Raw genomic sequence first — 15696 nt, forward strand, 5'->3', positions numbered from 1 at the left:
AAATTTAAAAAAAAAAAGTTATATAGAACCTGTTGTGGTTTAAACATTTCAAATGCTTTGTTATTGACATTCTGAGTGTGAGATCTACACTCTCCTCAAAATTGTAAGTATAGCTGCTTCTAATAAGCTCCAGTGGGAACGTGACTACAACTATGTTTTGAGGGAGGCTTCCGTTAGAAGCTAGTCAGCTGGCATTGAATGGAAGATATTAAACTAAGGGTAGGGATTTGTGAGAAGCAGATAGCAGCAGGCCGGGATCTGATCATACATAATAACCCTAGTATTAAAATAAACAAAAATAAAAAGTGTCAATGCTATGTTAGCTAGGTGCTTGTTTTGGGATTTAGTTACAGATTTATTTGAATACCCTTTGTTAATTCAACTCCATATATAAAGAATATGTCTGTTGGGGTGTAATTTATAGATTGTGGGGTGGTATTTTCTTCAATCGGGATGACATTTGTGTATACTGCATACTGTACCATCTGGATGAACATCTCTTAATAGGTGGTCTACAAGAAGTTTAAACAAATACAATTGTTCATACTGGCATCTGCTTCTAAATTCAATTTTCCCCTTGAGCAGATGTTATAAATACTGCATTGCTGTTTCTTTGCTTCAGGTTGTGTGGGAAGAAGAAAAGTCTCGTGATCAATGGGAATGCTTTTGAGAAGAAGGAGAAGGAGCAAGAGATGGTGCAGCTGATTAATAAGGAGAAGATCCAGGAGAATGGTGCAGCCAGCAAGGAGTTCACTGCCATCACCCTGGAGGAGCCAACCGAGAAAACGCAGCTAGCATAGGGGCGACTCCACCACATCACACAGCAGCACAGAGGGAGGGAGCACCTCTGGGGCAAGGGTGTGGTGCAGCACAATCTGGAGTTAACAGCAATTCATTGAAGACAGGACCAGCTAACTAATGATTTTTAAGGCATTGCTTTCAAAGTGAGTTCTTCAGGTTCATCCCTTAGTATGGCTTACCAATTGGCAATTTGGTGATGTAATATAAATGTACCATTCTAAGATGGGTCACCTGCATTATGAAAAGGGTTATTCTTACCTCCACTTCTCAGACAGTGTAGCAAAACTTCAAGAGTACTGCACTTTTGTGGAGAAGTCCGATCTCTGAGGACACAATCCCGTACACTGTTTTTGCAGAATACCATAGCAGGTGAAAAGAACACCTCTGTCCAGGACAACATCTCTTCACTGGCCCCTTAATTCTCAAATTTAAATTCCTGTATAAATGGGGGGTTGAGATCCTTGTTAATGAATTCCTGCATCTCAGCTCAATATTCTCATCTTTATTAATAACTGTAATATAAACAATTCTGTGCCATTTTATATCACAGCAAAATATTCAATATGAGAGGATAAACATATCAGACAAGAGAAGAGCTGTTTTCCTGCTGCCAAAACTATTGTGTTTTTTGTTAATCTCCTTGTTTTGGGGGATTTTTTTTTTAATTTTCAGTTTGATTCCATATATTGAAAATATATTTATTTTGTATTGCTGTTAAAAAAAAAAAAAAAAAAAAAAAAAAAAAAAAAAAAAAGAGCATTATGCTTTTTTTGTAGTTATTACTAATATTTTGGTAAATGTTCATATTTTTTGGTAAAGTTACCAAATGAGTGCAATTTAATGTTAAATTATTTGAAATGCAGCTTTATTCTCAAAACTTTGCACTATTTGCTTTTATATAGCTGTTTGTAAATGGCTGGATGGGTAGTAAAGATAGTGGTTTCTTTCTGATGGCTATAAGCAGTGGCGGTTGGTTAACAGTGTTCGCATGTTCGCTGAACCCTCAGCATTTTTGTAAATGAATTGCTCTTCCCATTGTCTGAGTGACATGCGTTTCATTTCCTCCACTCACGTGACACTGGCGCATCAACAATGCAGCTCATCCCATCTGTTTAATAGACTGAAGACAGGCTGTATTGGTTCAGAAATGCGAATGCCTGAACCTGCTGTGCACATGTGCAGTAGCAACCAGCTGTCAGCCAGGACTGGTTATGATTGGTTTAAAAAGGTCTAGTTGGAGCGCAGCGTGGTAACGAACATGGCGACCAGACGATCAGTGTGCATGTGTCAAGATAACCAAGGCTAAATACAAACTGCACAAAGCTTTGTCTCTCAGTCTTGCAGAGTGCTGCTTTGCAAAATGACATAACATGTTTAAGCTTATTCCATATTGCTATTCTAATTATTCTAAAAGTATCTAAAGTCAAATTATTCTTATCTATCTTGGTCATTTTCACATTTGATTTCACATTCCACATTATTGTTGTTTTCATAGTTTTAATTTGCCTTTATTTTAGGCCATTTGTCCCGTTTTCTCCTGAGGCTGCTGATCTTAACCAGTGCTTCCCTTTCAATTGAATGACAACCATTACTGAATGGGAAAGAGCCCTCTCTGACCGTCAATCACTGAGCATATATAAAAAAGCTGCCCTATCAGAGCCCTGCTGTGAGGGGAAAGTCCCTTCCACCTCCTGTTGAAGAGGTACGTCCTCACAGTAACATGTCGCCATTTTATCTCTCACTCCACTGAGACAGGTCACAGATTGCTTCGTGCTTTCTTGTCCGAATTTGGCTGATTTGTCTGTTTTGACCTTCAAATTTCTCAACATCCACGGTAAAATTACACTTTCAAGCGTTATTAAGAGTGCTCTTGCCTGATTCTCCTGTCAGTTTACTGACTGGAACTGGTTTTGACCCCTCTTGTGAGATTGGCGAGCGGCCGTTATACTTTTTCACTACACAGGCCTCATGTAGTTTGATATATCGTGTTGGGAGCTGTTGTGGTGCTGTAAGGAGACTCTGTGGGCTCGCAGAGTCGTACTCTATGCCAATTTAATTGGCCATAGTGACCAGGAAAAAAAGAAAAAACAGTTCAGGCCTAGCGCCCCTCTCAAGCCTCGGCCTCTCATAGCGCAGCTGCACTTGCCCTTGGTGACCACGCGGACTAAATTGGCTGCATACCCCGACATCGCCCGCGGTTTTTCCGCAGACTTTGAGGCTGAGAAAAACAGCTCCTACCTGGCCCAGATTGACTCAGCACTGGTGTAAACATCTTCGGTGCCACCTACAGCCCAGCACCGACCGTGCCTACCATCGGCACTGACCTGGTAACAGGTTGACTCGGCACTAACTGTTCGGCACCGACAGCACTCTCCTCGACACCGATCCCGTCACCAATTAACTCGGCACCGACCACTCGGCATCAACAGCGATCTGCTCGGCGTCATTCCTGGCACCGACTGATTCGGCACCGGTGAATAGCTTCTGGGCTGTCTACAGCCCGCCAACGAAAGCGCTACACATCGGCACGGACCTCAGTGCCGATTGACTCGGCACCCACCACAAGGCACTGACAGCGCTCTCCTTGACGGCGATCCCGGCACCGACTGATTCGGCACCAGTGAATCGCTTTAAAGCATCTATAGCCCGGCACTGACCACGTTACTATCAGGACCGAGCGCAGCAGCTTCGCCTACGAAGCCATGTCAGTACAGTTGACTGGGTCCTCCGCTGGGTTTTACCAGTACGACCATTGCGCGGTGAAGCTGCCCAGGCAGGACGAGCATCAGTACTGTGCAAGATGCTTAGGGCCAGAACATGCGGGAGGCGAGATGGTCACCGCTGAAGTGGTACCGCTCGAGGGAACGCTCACCAGGGGACAGGCAGTTGCCACGCAGGCTCCGCTCCCCTTCCCCATGCAGGCGCAGACGATCCCTGTCGGAGTCGCCTCGAAGGCGCCCAAGCTCGGCCAAGCGGCACTTTGCGGAGCTAGCGGAGACTGTAAGGGCTCATCAGCAGACCATGCTAGAGACCCCACTAAAATCACAGGGCAGACTGTCCCCTACCACAGGGCAGCCCCAGCCCCCACAGTCTCGTTCCCCATCCCCACTACCTAGACCTCCTAGCCCAGACGAGCTGTCCTTCACGGCGTCCAGATCGTACGTCTCAGACCCAGCCAATTCCATCGGGCAGGCTACGGTGGGGGGCTCCTTACCCCGTCGCAGAGGGAAGAGTTCTGGGCACTAATGCAGCGTGCAGCTGCAGTCACGGACATTCCCTGGCTGTCAGAACAGGAGTGAAAGGGGAACCGCTTCAACTAGCAGAAAGGGCAACCACAGCATGCCCTCCCTTTATGCCAGGACTTCCTGGAATTGGTGCACTCCTCCTGGAGCAACCCAGCGTCTGCACTCTCAGCCTCCAGAACAGCAGAGTCTCTGCTGCACATTGCGGGGTATTCGAATCCTAAACTATCTGGACGGTTGGTTAGTTTGTGCTCATTCCAAAGCACCTGCAGAGGCACAAACGAAACAGGTCAAAGATCATGTGACGAAGTTAGGGCTCTCGATACATCAACAGAAGAGAAAGTTTGTACCGTCTCAGTCTACAGTGTTCCTGGGGATCAAACTGATCTCTGTGAGCATGCTTGCCTCACTGTCGGAAGACAGGATTTGCGTAAGTGAGCTTCATGTGCTGTCCATTGATGACTTGCAGGTAACACTAAGAACAAATCCAGCTTTTTTGCCAAAGGTGGTATCTTCATTCCATATCAACCAGCCGATGGATTTGAAAACTTTTAGACCCCCCCCCCCCACGAGTCAGAGGAGGACCGATCGGGCTCTGCGTTGTTATTTGGATAGGATGGCGTCTTGGAGACAGTCCAACCAGGTGTCCCACTCTTGAGGTTAGGCCCTATTGAAGCAATGTCTAGCGCAATAGGTGGCAGATGCGATACGCTTGCGTATGAACAGATGGACATGATGGCCCATTCTACCAGGGGGCAGGCGACTTCGTGGGCTCTCCTTCATGGTGCCTCCTTAGATGAACTATGCAATGCTGCTACATGGACAGATAGTCAGACATCTGCGCGTTTTTACCGCCTTGATGTGGCAAACCTAGCGAGACCCTAACTGGGCTCTAGGGTGTTGCAGACGGCATGCCCTTAGGCTTCATGTGGGCTCTATGGCTATCGCCGTGAGGCTGTACTGTCTGCAATCTGGAGCCACGACAGCTTTCCCCATTCAGTAATGGTTGTCATTCAATTGAAAGGGAACCTTAGGTTATTATCATAACCCTGGTTCCCTGAAAGAGAATGGCAACCATTACCCTTCGAGGTCATGCCCCAGCTGATTTTGAAAGAAAATGGCGATATGTTACTGTGAGGACGTCCCTCTTCAACAGGAGGTAGGAGGAACTTCCCCCTCACAGCAGGGCCCTGATAGGGCAGATTTTTTTATATATGCTCAGTGATTGACGGTCAGAGAGAGCTTTTTCCCATTCGGTAATGGTTGTCATTCTCTTTCAGGGAACCAGAGTTATGGTAATAACCTAACGTTCTTGTCACGTTCAGCAGTTTTGTTGTTAATTTACCGAGTACTGACCACTACCTGTTTAGGATAATCAGTTATTAAATATAGCGTACAGTATATGTGTATTTTATTTTTATAATATTTTATATATTTTTTAAATCCTGTTGATCCGCGTCCGGTCTTTTTTCTTTATTTTTACAGACTACTGTCTGTTTAAGAAAATTGGTTAATAAATAAATATAAAATCCTGTCTATCCGTGTCAGGTTTATTCTACTTAATTATTTACTGTTTCCTGAAAATACATTTTTTAAATCTACTTGTTGATTACATTTTTTTTTTTCATTCATTGGCCTTAATTAGGACTTCCATGTAAGGTTTTATTGTTTCTTGTTCTTGTGTTTGATTGGATTAAATTTAAGTCATTACGTATTTAAATAATACAATTATTATTATTATTATTATTATTATTATTATTATTATTATTATTATTATTATTATTATTATTATTATTATTATTATTCCTGAATTTGGATTTAGGGACACCTTAAACTTGAATACATTTCATGTTTGTTTTTTATTTTTTATATATATATATATATATATATATATATATATATATATATATATATATATATATATATATATATATATATATATAAATTACCAGGTTTTAATATTCTAAGAAGACATGAATACAGTAGAATTTCTGTTAGCAAATAATTTTGCTACACTGAAGGAAGTGCAGAAACTCCAAATCAAATGGTTGGGACCCAGCAGACCTCCCGTAAAATTAGCGCAGGTGAACAGTGACAGAGGACACGCACACACTTGAACATTTAACAAGTCCTGGTATAAGCCGTGGCCATGGGATTGTGCTAGTGAAAGCCACAAGGTACTTTTTGCTTTCCTTGTCTCCTTTTTCTAATGCTCGGGGTGACACTGATGCAGCATAATCAAGAACTGGAGTTACAGACCTGCAAGATCTGTCCTCCAAATCGAAGAAGCATGAGGTTTCTAGAGTTCATAAAACATGTGAAATACGTCTAGGTATGCTAGGTAGAGTGAATATTGCTGTCCAACTTACCAATGCTTACCAAAACACCATAAAGAAGCACAATGAAGAAGTGTCTAAAAACCGACACATACTTACACACATCATTGAGTGCATAAAGGTCTGTGAAGCTTTTGAATTTGCTCTACAAGGTCATGATGAAACATCATCATCTAAACCTGTTGTGTTTCTTGGACTGGTAGATTTTGTTTCAAAGACAGGCCATGGAAACACAGTTGAAGATGGCCACAGTCTTTAAAGGCACCTCAAAGACTTCAAAATGAACTTCTAGTCTGCATGTTAGAGGTTTGCACGAAAATATTGTGAAAGAATTAAAACAGACTGATTATACTATGTAACACAATTTTTGTTCCTGGGTAGTAAGTGTTATTTCCTAATTGCTTATGCCTCAAAAGTATAGAAAATGGCTATTATTCCCCACAAACTTTGCTTTTGTGACCAGGACAGTGATATTTCAGAATGTGAAATACAGTGTTATGTTGCTATTCAAGTGGATGAAACCAGTGACATTACAAATATTTCCCAAAGTGTACTAGTTTTTAGGTACATTGTTCCCAATACTGGACGTGTTGTTGAGTGTTTTTTTTTTGGTTCACTTAGTTGAAACATGTAAATGCTGAAGCTATTTCCACTGCCACCATGCAACAGCTATATGCCATATTCACAGAAGAAAGTGAAAAGGCTAAAATAATTTTTTTTCAGACCCTCTCTGGTTTTTCAACATTTTTCTCTCACTCTCGAAAGAAAACTGCAGTTTTGGATGAAGTGGAATAGAAAAGACTTCCAACTGCTCTTCAAACCAGGTGGAATTGTCATAGTCGAGCAGTGAGGACAGTGTTTGAACAGCGTAAACATCTGCTGGAGTGTTTTCAAACAATCAGAGATTCAGGAGACTTTGACAGCATCACAGTTAGAGAAGCAAATGGTTTTTGCCATTGCCTCAATGACAGAGAGTTTCTGTATGTCCTGTATTTGTTCAAAAAGATAATGCTGAAAGTGGATATTTTTTATGGGAAACTTCAGGCAAGAAATATCACATCTGTTGATGCTAATGCAGCAGTCACTCAATTTGTTGAAAGCATTCAGGACATCTGAGCATCTGTTGGAACACTAGAATCCAGCCTCCCTGAGAACCTGCCACCAATGCAAAAAAGAAGAGGCCCAAATACCACTGAAGATTGTGACACAGCTGTCTTGAAAATTTGTGACATCATAATCTCTCATGCCAAGGAACGGTTTGCCTTCAGAAAGTACCTTGTTGCTGCAAAATTGCTGCAGAGTGACCGTTTTGATGAGTATCAGGTAGTTTTCCCAGACAATGTACTAGAAGAAATAGTTCAAGCATATCCAATGTTTGGAAAGACCTCTTTATGCATTGACTCACAAACAATGTATGAAACTAGATATTTTAAAAGTGCTGAAAATACATTCAATATGCTTGAACTGATGATATATAACAACTTGGACAAAATATTTCTGGAAAATTACAAAACTACTGAAGATAGTTATTACCACTACAATGACTACAACAGAGGCAGGAAGGTGCTTCTCAAACTGAAACGGATAAAAAACCTTCCTTGAGAAACAGTCTGAAAACTGAATGATTAAATGCTTTAGCCATGTTATCAATTGAAAAAGACATGATGACTGACATTCCTGACTTTAATAATAAAGTAATTGAAAAGTTTGCCACGATGAAACCTCGCAGAGCAAACTTTTTGTATAGCTTCCAACAAAAAACAGATCCACTACATAGTGCATCTACCACTGAGTAAGGCCCCCAGGACGCCACCCCCACAGACCCCACCCTGTCAGCTACATCTGAGGTGTGAATACCCAAAAATTTTGGACACCAGCCGCCACTGGCTATAAAAACATAAAAACATAAGAAATTCCAGAACAAGAAAAGCCCATTCGGACCACCTATGCTAGCTCGCTTTGGTGCCAGCGTGGTCTGTTAGCATTCAGGAGAGGAAAAACAAAAACCCCTAACCAGGTTAGTAGAGGAAATGAAACCACTGGATGGACAGCCCTTCCTCCAGACAGCTAGCTAATGATAATATGTTTCTTGTAAACACTGCTGGGGTTTGTGTTACACTTGCAGCCAGATCAGAATTTTGTAAGTCGTTAAATTATCATCCTGTGTTGTTCCTCGTTAATTTTGTAACATTACCAGTAGTATTATATTTTCAATAATATAAAGCTAATTTGACACGGGAGGTAAAACCTTTGATAAAGGGTAATTCATTATACAGTACTATATCCCATTGCACATGTTTTTCTGGGAAACCTTGGTCATGGTCAAATCTAAACAAAGGGTACACTTGCAACAGTGGCATTGGAATCCATGGGAGGATTATGCATTTAATAATTGTGGACTCAGAGGCATGAAATGGGAAAGAAGTAGTTACTATTATTTTTGTCCTGCACAGCGTCACAGAATTACTGGCTATCCTCACAATCAGTCGGCTATTTGAAATATAAATGTTAATATAATGCTTCAAATTGTTTTTTTAAAAAGGGACAAAAGTGTTTATTTGTACAGGAGTTTAAATAAAATATTGTGTTTTGTGTTTGGGGAGGCTACAGCTTCAAAGTGGAACCAGTCAATCCTGGGGAAGGCCTGATGGTTGTCATGGTGCCCAATCAGAAAAAGAAGGGAGACATGGTACATATAGAGTGTGAATAAAGAGTTTATTCAAGAACAAAATGTACTGGGTATGTTTTTCCAAGTTCACCACATTCAAAATATGGGCCGAATGAACAGAACCGGATAAACAAATCTGATAAGGGGAGCTGTGACAGGGAGCAAGCTCTGTGGCATCACTGTTTTTCCAGTTTGGCAGGGATGGGGTTAATACTATCCTTGCCAAATACACGTTCAGACTATGGGTGGGATTTAGTTGATTCATTAACAGTCAATTAAGCGCAGTCACAGGTGTATAAAAGAAGCAGTCTCTCCACTGGTGGGAGACAAACCCAGAGCAAGGAGCACAGCACAACACCTCACTTCACTTCACTTCACATCCCTTTTGCTATTCTTCACGGACTGAGCTCAGGTAACTACCTCCAAAACATCAAGAGACAATTACCTGCTAGCCCAGCCTCTACTGCTATTCCTGCCTACAAGCATCCAACTTGTTAAGTACCTTGCTCTACCTGGGAGATCATGTAAATAGTAACATATTTAAAGAACCAGTACCTTTTTCTTTTGTGAACCACTTCATTGTTTTTGTAAATAAATACGAACAACAATGCTTAAACTGCAATTCCTTACGTGTCTGCCTTCTGTTTGTATAGCTGTTAAGAGCTGCACCACACCACTGCCCTCCCACAGGGGCCTTCACATTATAACGCAAAATACAATCAGATTGTGAAATTAATTTCTCATGCAAATGCTGCATTCTGGTTCCCTGTCAAGTACAAAATGTACCATTACAGAATGGGTATTTACCTCCTAAAGACCCAGAAACCTGAATAATATACAGTGCCTATAGAAAGTCTACACCCCATTTCAAAATGTTCACCTTTTGTTGCTTATAGCCTGGAATTAAAATGCATTAAAATATATTTTTTTTCATTTATCTACACATCCTACCCCAAAACTTCCAAGTGAAAAAAATATTATATTCAAACTGTATGACCGAGCAAGAAGGAAACTGATTAAGATTAACATAAGAACATAAGAAGAACATAAGAAAGTTTACAAATGAGAGGAGGCCATTCTGCCCAACTTGCTTGTTTGGTTGTTAGTAGCTTATTGATCCCAGAATCTCATCAAGCAGCTTCTTGAAGGATCCCAGGGTGTCAGCTTCAACAACATTACTGGGGAGTTGATTCCAGACCCTCACGATTCTCTGTGTAAAAAAAGTGCCTCCTATTTTCTGTTCTGAATGACCCTTTGTCTAATCGCCATTTGTGACCCCTGGTCCTTGTTTCTTTTTTCAGGTGGAAAAAAGTCCCTTGGGTCGACTTTGTCAATACCTTTTAGAATTCTGAATGCTTGAAATAGGTCGCCGCGTAGTCTTCTTTGTTCAATCTGTTTGTAGATTCAATTATTTTAGCCTGTTTGCATATGACACGCATTTTAAACCCGGAATAATTCTGGTCTCTCTTCTTTGCACTCTTTCTAGAGCAGCAATATCCTTTTTGTAGCGAGGTGACCAGAACTGAACACAATATTCAAGATGAGGTCTTACTAATGCATTGTACAGTTTTAACATTACTTCCCTTGATTTAAATTCAACACTTTTCACAATGTATCCGAGCATATTGTTAGCCTTTTTTATAGCTTCCCCACAGACAGGCTACCAAGAGGCCAATGGCAACTTTGCAAGAGCTACAGGCTTTTATGGCCGAGAGTAGTCAAAGTGTGCACATGACAACAATATCCCAAACAGGGACTGGAGCACTTGTCAGGATAGAAGGGATAATGAATGGAGCAAAGTACAGAGAAGTCCTTGAGAAAAACATGCTGCCCTCTACAAGAAAGCTGAAACTTTCAGCATGACAGCAACCGAAAGCTCACAGCTAAAGCTACACTGGAGTGGCTAAGGAACAAAAAGGTAAATGTCCTCCAGTCAGAGCCCTGACCTACATCCAATCGAAAATTTGTGGCATGATTGAAGATTGTTGTCCATCAACGCTCCCCAAAGAACTTGACAGAGCTTGAACAGTTTTGTAAAGAAGAATGGTCAAATATTGCCAAATCTAGGTGTGCAAAGTTGGTAGAGACCTATCCCAACAGACTCACAGCTGTAATTGCTGCCAAAGGTGCTTCCACCAAGTATTAACTCAGGGGGGTGGAGACTTATACAATTATGATCTTTCAGTTTTGTATTTCTAATATATACATTTTTTTCTCAATAAAAACTTTTTTCCCCTTAACAGTGTGGAGTTCGGGGTGTAGATAAGTGCGAAAAAAATCCTAATTTAAATGCATGAAACTCTGAGGCACTGACACAACAAAATGTGAAAAAAGTACGAAGATTGACAGAAGCACGTTTCGGAGGATGTGTGCTCCAGCCTCCGTTCCCCGAGTCGGTGGGGGGCTGCAAGCGGTGAGCCAAGGATACAGATAATAATTGGGCACACCAAATTGGTGAGAAAACCAGGGTAAAAAATTGGAGACAACTAAATTAAATTAAAAAAAAAATGTAAAAAAATTACGAGACATTTATTTATTGTAAATTAATTATTATTGTTTTCTGTGGACAAATATGTTTCTCCTGTTGTATTTTCTGCATTTTTTATTTTTTTTTAACAGTAATACATGCACAGCTGCTGCAGCAGCGCTGCACAGGACCAAGATACTTACTTTGATTGTGGTTGCTAGCAATCTCTCCCACAATATCTTGGTGGCGTTTTGGTGACAGCTTTTGCATCACTATTATGAGGGCTGTTAGTCTATTCAAACAATCAGGCTTTCTCAGTCTTGTGTGTGGTACTGCCTGAGTGGTTTTGACAGTGGCCATGTACATTGCCACCCACGATAAATGTGAACCAGTGGATCCGTACCGTACTGGTACCAAGGTCACCGATCTGCTCTATTCCTGACCCAGTACTGAAATTGCTGCACCAGTACCATCCCTGTGCAGTTCCAGTGCCATTCTTGTACCAACCCAGTGCTAAAAGTCACCGCACTGGTATTGAACCAACCTGGTACCGAACCAACCCACTACCATACTGGTACTATTCCTGTTCTAACCAGGAACCATTCCGTACCGACCTGGTGCTAAAGTCACAAAACCGGCACGCAGGAACCTGGTTGTGCTGATAGATGCACTTAGGCATCTCTTTCCCAGGCATGCGTGCCTGACAGGGACAAAGCACCGCTGCTGGACGTCCCTATTACACCAGGACATACTGTACCATTGGTCCTGCATGGAAGAGATGCTTGCAGTGCTCTCACCGGTGCATGGGAATCCACAAGCGCTGGTTTGCTTGCTTCCCACTCGCCCACCCTCAGGCGCAAATCAGCAGCAACTTGTGCCAGGGATAGGTCCGTTAGACTCAAAGACCAGCACAGCTGGCTGTGCCAGCTGCCAGAAGTGGTGTTCAGAACCGGATAGGTTTCGCTGCCCAGTGCAAAGACAGAAGCCTCAGGCCAAGCCACAAGCCATGCAGCAGCCCTAGGAGTTTGCTACCACAGGCCCAAGGGCCCCTTTTCAGGGAACCATCTGGAGTACTGGTGTCAGTGCACCTCGGACATCTGGATGCTTACTACTATTCAGACCGGCTACACACTGCAGTTCAAGCACAGTCCCCCTCCTGTTCTGGGAGTGAATGTCGCCGATTGGATAGAGCGTGGTGCTGTGCTGATCACAGGGAGGAGTTGGGCAGTACAAAGGGGACGCAGCTACGGGAGAACAACCCCTTAAACTGAAATCTAACAAGCCAGAATTTTGTTTGTTTGTTGTTTTGTTGTGCAGACGGAGACGGAGCCAGCACAAACACCCGGAGCACCTGCCAAAGCCGCGACCTGCTCAGTAAGGTGCAGGAGACCTTATGGCATTCCAACCCATCAAGCCTGTAGCTGGGTATGGCCCCGGAACGGCTGCATTTGGGCTATCTGGGTCTGTCCAATAGGGTTATTGACACCCTACAGAATTCCAGAGCAGTGTCCACACATTCCCAGTATGGGTACAAATGGAGCGTCTTTCAGATGTGGTGTCTGCCTCGTGGGTAATAGTGCAATTTTGCAGGACCTGTTTGACGAGGGGAAATCTCCCTTTACATTAAAGGTCTATCTGGTAGCTATTTCAGATTGCCATGTCAATATTGAGGGCGGCATGGTGGCGTGGTGGTTAGCACTGCTGCCCGGTTCGATTCCGGCCTATGGGTCTGTCTGTGGAGTTTGCATATCCTCTTCGTGTCTGCGTGAGTTTTCTCCAGGTACTCCAGTTTCCTCGCACAGTCCAAAGTCATGCTGTTCAGGTTGATTGGTCGTTCTAAATTGTTTGTGTATGTGTGGTGCCCTGCGATGGACAGGTGGCCCGTCCAGAGTGTAGTCCTGCCTTGTGTCCTGTGTCTGCTAGGTTAGGCTCCAGCTCACCGTGACCCTGTAAAGGATTAAGCGGTTAATGATAATGGATGGATGTCAATATTAACTTAGTTTCCCCAGGAGCTCAAGTTTCCTGGTGGGGCAATTTTTGAAACGGGCCGCCTATAAAGGGCATTGTTCCTGTAAGTCACCTTGGATAAAGGTGTCTGCCAAATAAATACATTAATATACTAATAATAATAATAATAATAATAATAATAATAATAATAATAATAATAATATGCCAATCTCTGGAGGCCTGGATTCAAGTGAATTAATTGTATTTATGTTTATATATTCTAATTAGATGTACAATACTATTTACAGTAATTCACAAAGAGGTCACACTGTATTTCTAAAGGTCATTGTTCAACAGTGTGAGAATGCCTTCTGTCCACCAATACTTTTTTTGTAGCATTTACCAAAGCTTATTGAAAGTGTTACAGAACACCTTGCAAAGTTTTACAAGAAACACATTATTTTACCGTTGCTGCATCCCATGTTGTCCCTATCACAGTGCTAGATTTTTAAACATAATATATAACTGTAATAACTGTTGCAATAGTAATTTCAATAACATTATTCCATCCATTTACTATTTTCGTTTTAGCTGGTGTTCTATACAAAACAATGGGAGAATAGAATGTGCGAGTTTTGTAATGATATAACCACAAGCATGTTGAAATAAGCAGAATATTTGGAGTTCAAAATTAAAAGGACCTTCTATACTGTGTTTGCACTTGTTGAAGTTTATTGCTGAGCAACTTGGATTGGATTTCCGAGCCACTGGGTGTGTTGTACAGTAACCAATACTTTAAGCACAGCTCAGAAATTAAGTAGAGAGGGAAGGAAACATTTCTGCACACAGAAAGTGGTGAGGATGTGGAATGGGCTGCACAGTCATGTTGTTGATGCTGAATCAGTTGGATCTTGTAAGACCCAACTTGACAGTTTTAAGACCAATCAGATCCTCACATTCATACATTTCTCTTTGTTTTGCCAACTTTGGCTGCTCAATCATAATTGATTGATTGGTGTCTAATAAAATATGTAATCTGTATTTTACCTACAGTACCCATGGTACAGTAATGATCTTTGTACTATGAAGAAAGCAGGTTTAAAGACTGAGCTTTGAAAAAAGGATTGTAGGATTGTTTGCACCAAGCAATTTTAGGAGGCATTCTGACTATCACCTATTTCTCTGATATGACTACAATTGACCTTGGACACCCCCAGTCCACAATCTATCTGATGCTACATCCGGATGGTAAATCAGCACCAATGAGAATTCAACTGAAAAAGGAGAGCCTACTTTCTAATTGCCTCTTTGAACAGTGAACAGTGAGCAGCAGGGACTTTAATGCTAACAGTACCCAAATCTGCTAAATCCTGACATGTAGTTTAAGTCTGGGTTATTTGCTTGCTTTTAAGAAAACCTTTTGGATCTTTTGGCTTTATTTATGATTCAAGTCCTGCGTTTATCTGCTGCCTAAATAACAATAATAAAAAAAAATGTTATTGAGAACCAACTTCTGCATTGACTTTTCCTGGCAGGATTTCTAGACTATTTTATTTTAGAAATAGTGAAAGGAACATTTTATTCAGTGGCAAATGTTTCCACTGTAAGTTGAAAAAGACATTGAGTGTTTACTAGTTTTGGACAGATTTCATTTATCCAAAATGCAGGTTTTTTCAATGATGCGGAAGTGGTTTCTACACTATAGGTGCCTGGTTTGAGGGCAGTGTGTGAGTTAGGTATCATTTTCATAAATTGTAAAATAAATCAACAGTCCCAAAACAGAGTTAGTTATGAATCAACATTTATTAGTTTCCATAGTCTTATGTACACCAAAAGCAAAACACTTAGTGATATGTACTGTATTAACAGCGTTTTCAGCTGGTCTGGTATAGAAAGCATTTGTTTATTTTTACATCAGAATTACAGCTACACAAAATAGGAAATTCAGAAAACAGATCATTACAGTATTTCAAACCTGAAGTGAGAAATGTTCCCAAATACTAGTACTACACTACTCTAACACTGTAGAGTGTAGACATGTACGTAAACTGGCTCATCATATAAACATTGTGCCTACAAATACTTGCATGTGTTCAAACTGATACTTTCTTTTAAAGTAATAGAAAAAAGCCACATTTAACAGACTCTGATTTCAGCTGGAATACATTCAGGATATGCCACACTGGCTGATTTTTATTTTTTATTTTTTTGTAAGTAACAGTGCGTAAAAGCGGT

The 15696-nt window shown here is 41.4% G+C and overlaps 1 protein-coding gene across 1 annotated transcript in view; it reads left to right on the forward strand.

Annotated features, from left to right (window-relative positions):
• The window catches only part of LOC121329716 (CD44 antigen-like), a 29324-nt gene extending 27915 nt beyond the window's left edge, over window positions 1-1409 (forward strand). The window contains exon 8 of the mRNA XM_041275416.1: window positions 623-1409. Coding sequence (XP_041131350.1) covers window positions 623-800 — 178 coding nt within the window. The 3' untranslated portion in view covers window positions 801-1409. The remainder of the gene's footprint in view (window positions 1-622) is intronic.
• The last annotated feature ends 14287 nt before the right edge of the window (window positions 1410-15696 follow it).

Source organism: Polyodon spathula, chromosome 17 (assembly GCF_017654505.1).
Source record: "Polyodon spathula isolate WHYD16114869_AA chromosome 17, ASM1765450v1, whole genome shotgun sequence".
Taxonomy (NCBI): domain Eukaryota; kingdom Metazoa; phylum Chordata; class Actinopteri; order Acipenseriformes; family Polyodontidae; genus Polyodon; species Polyodon spathula.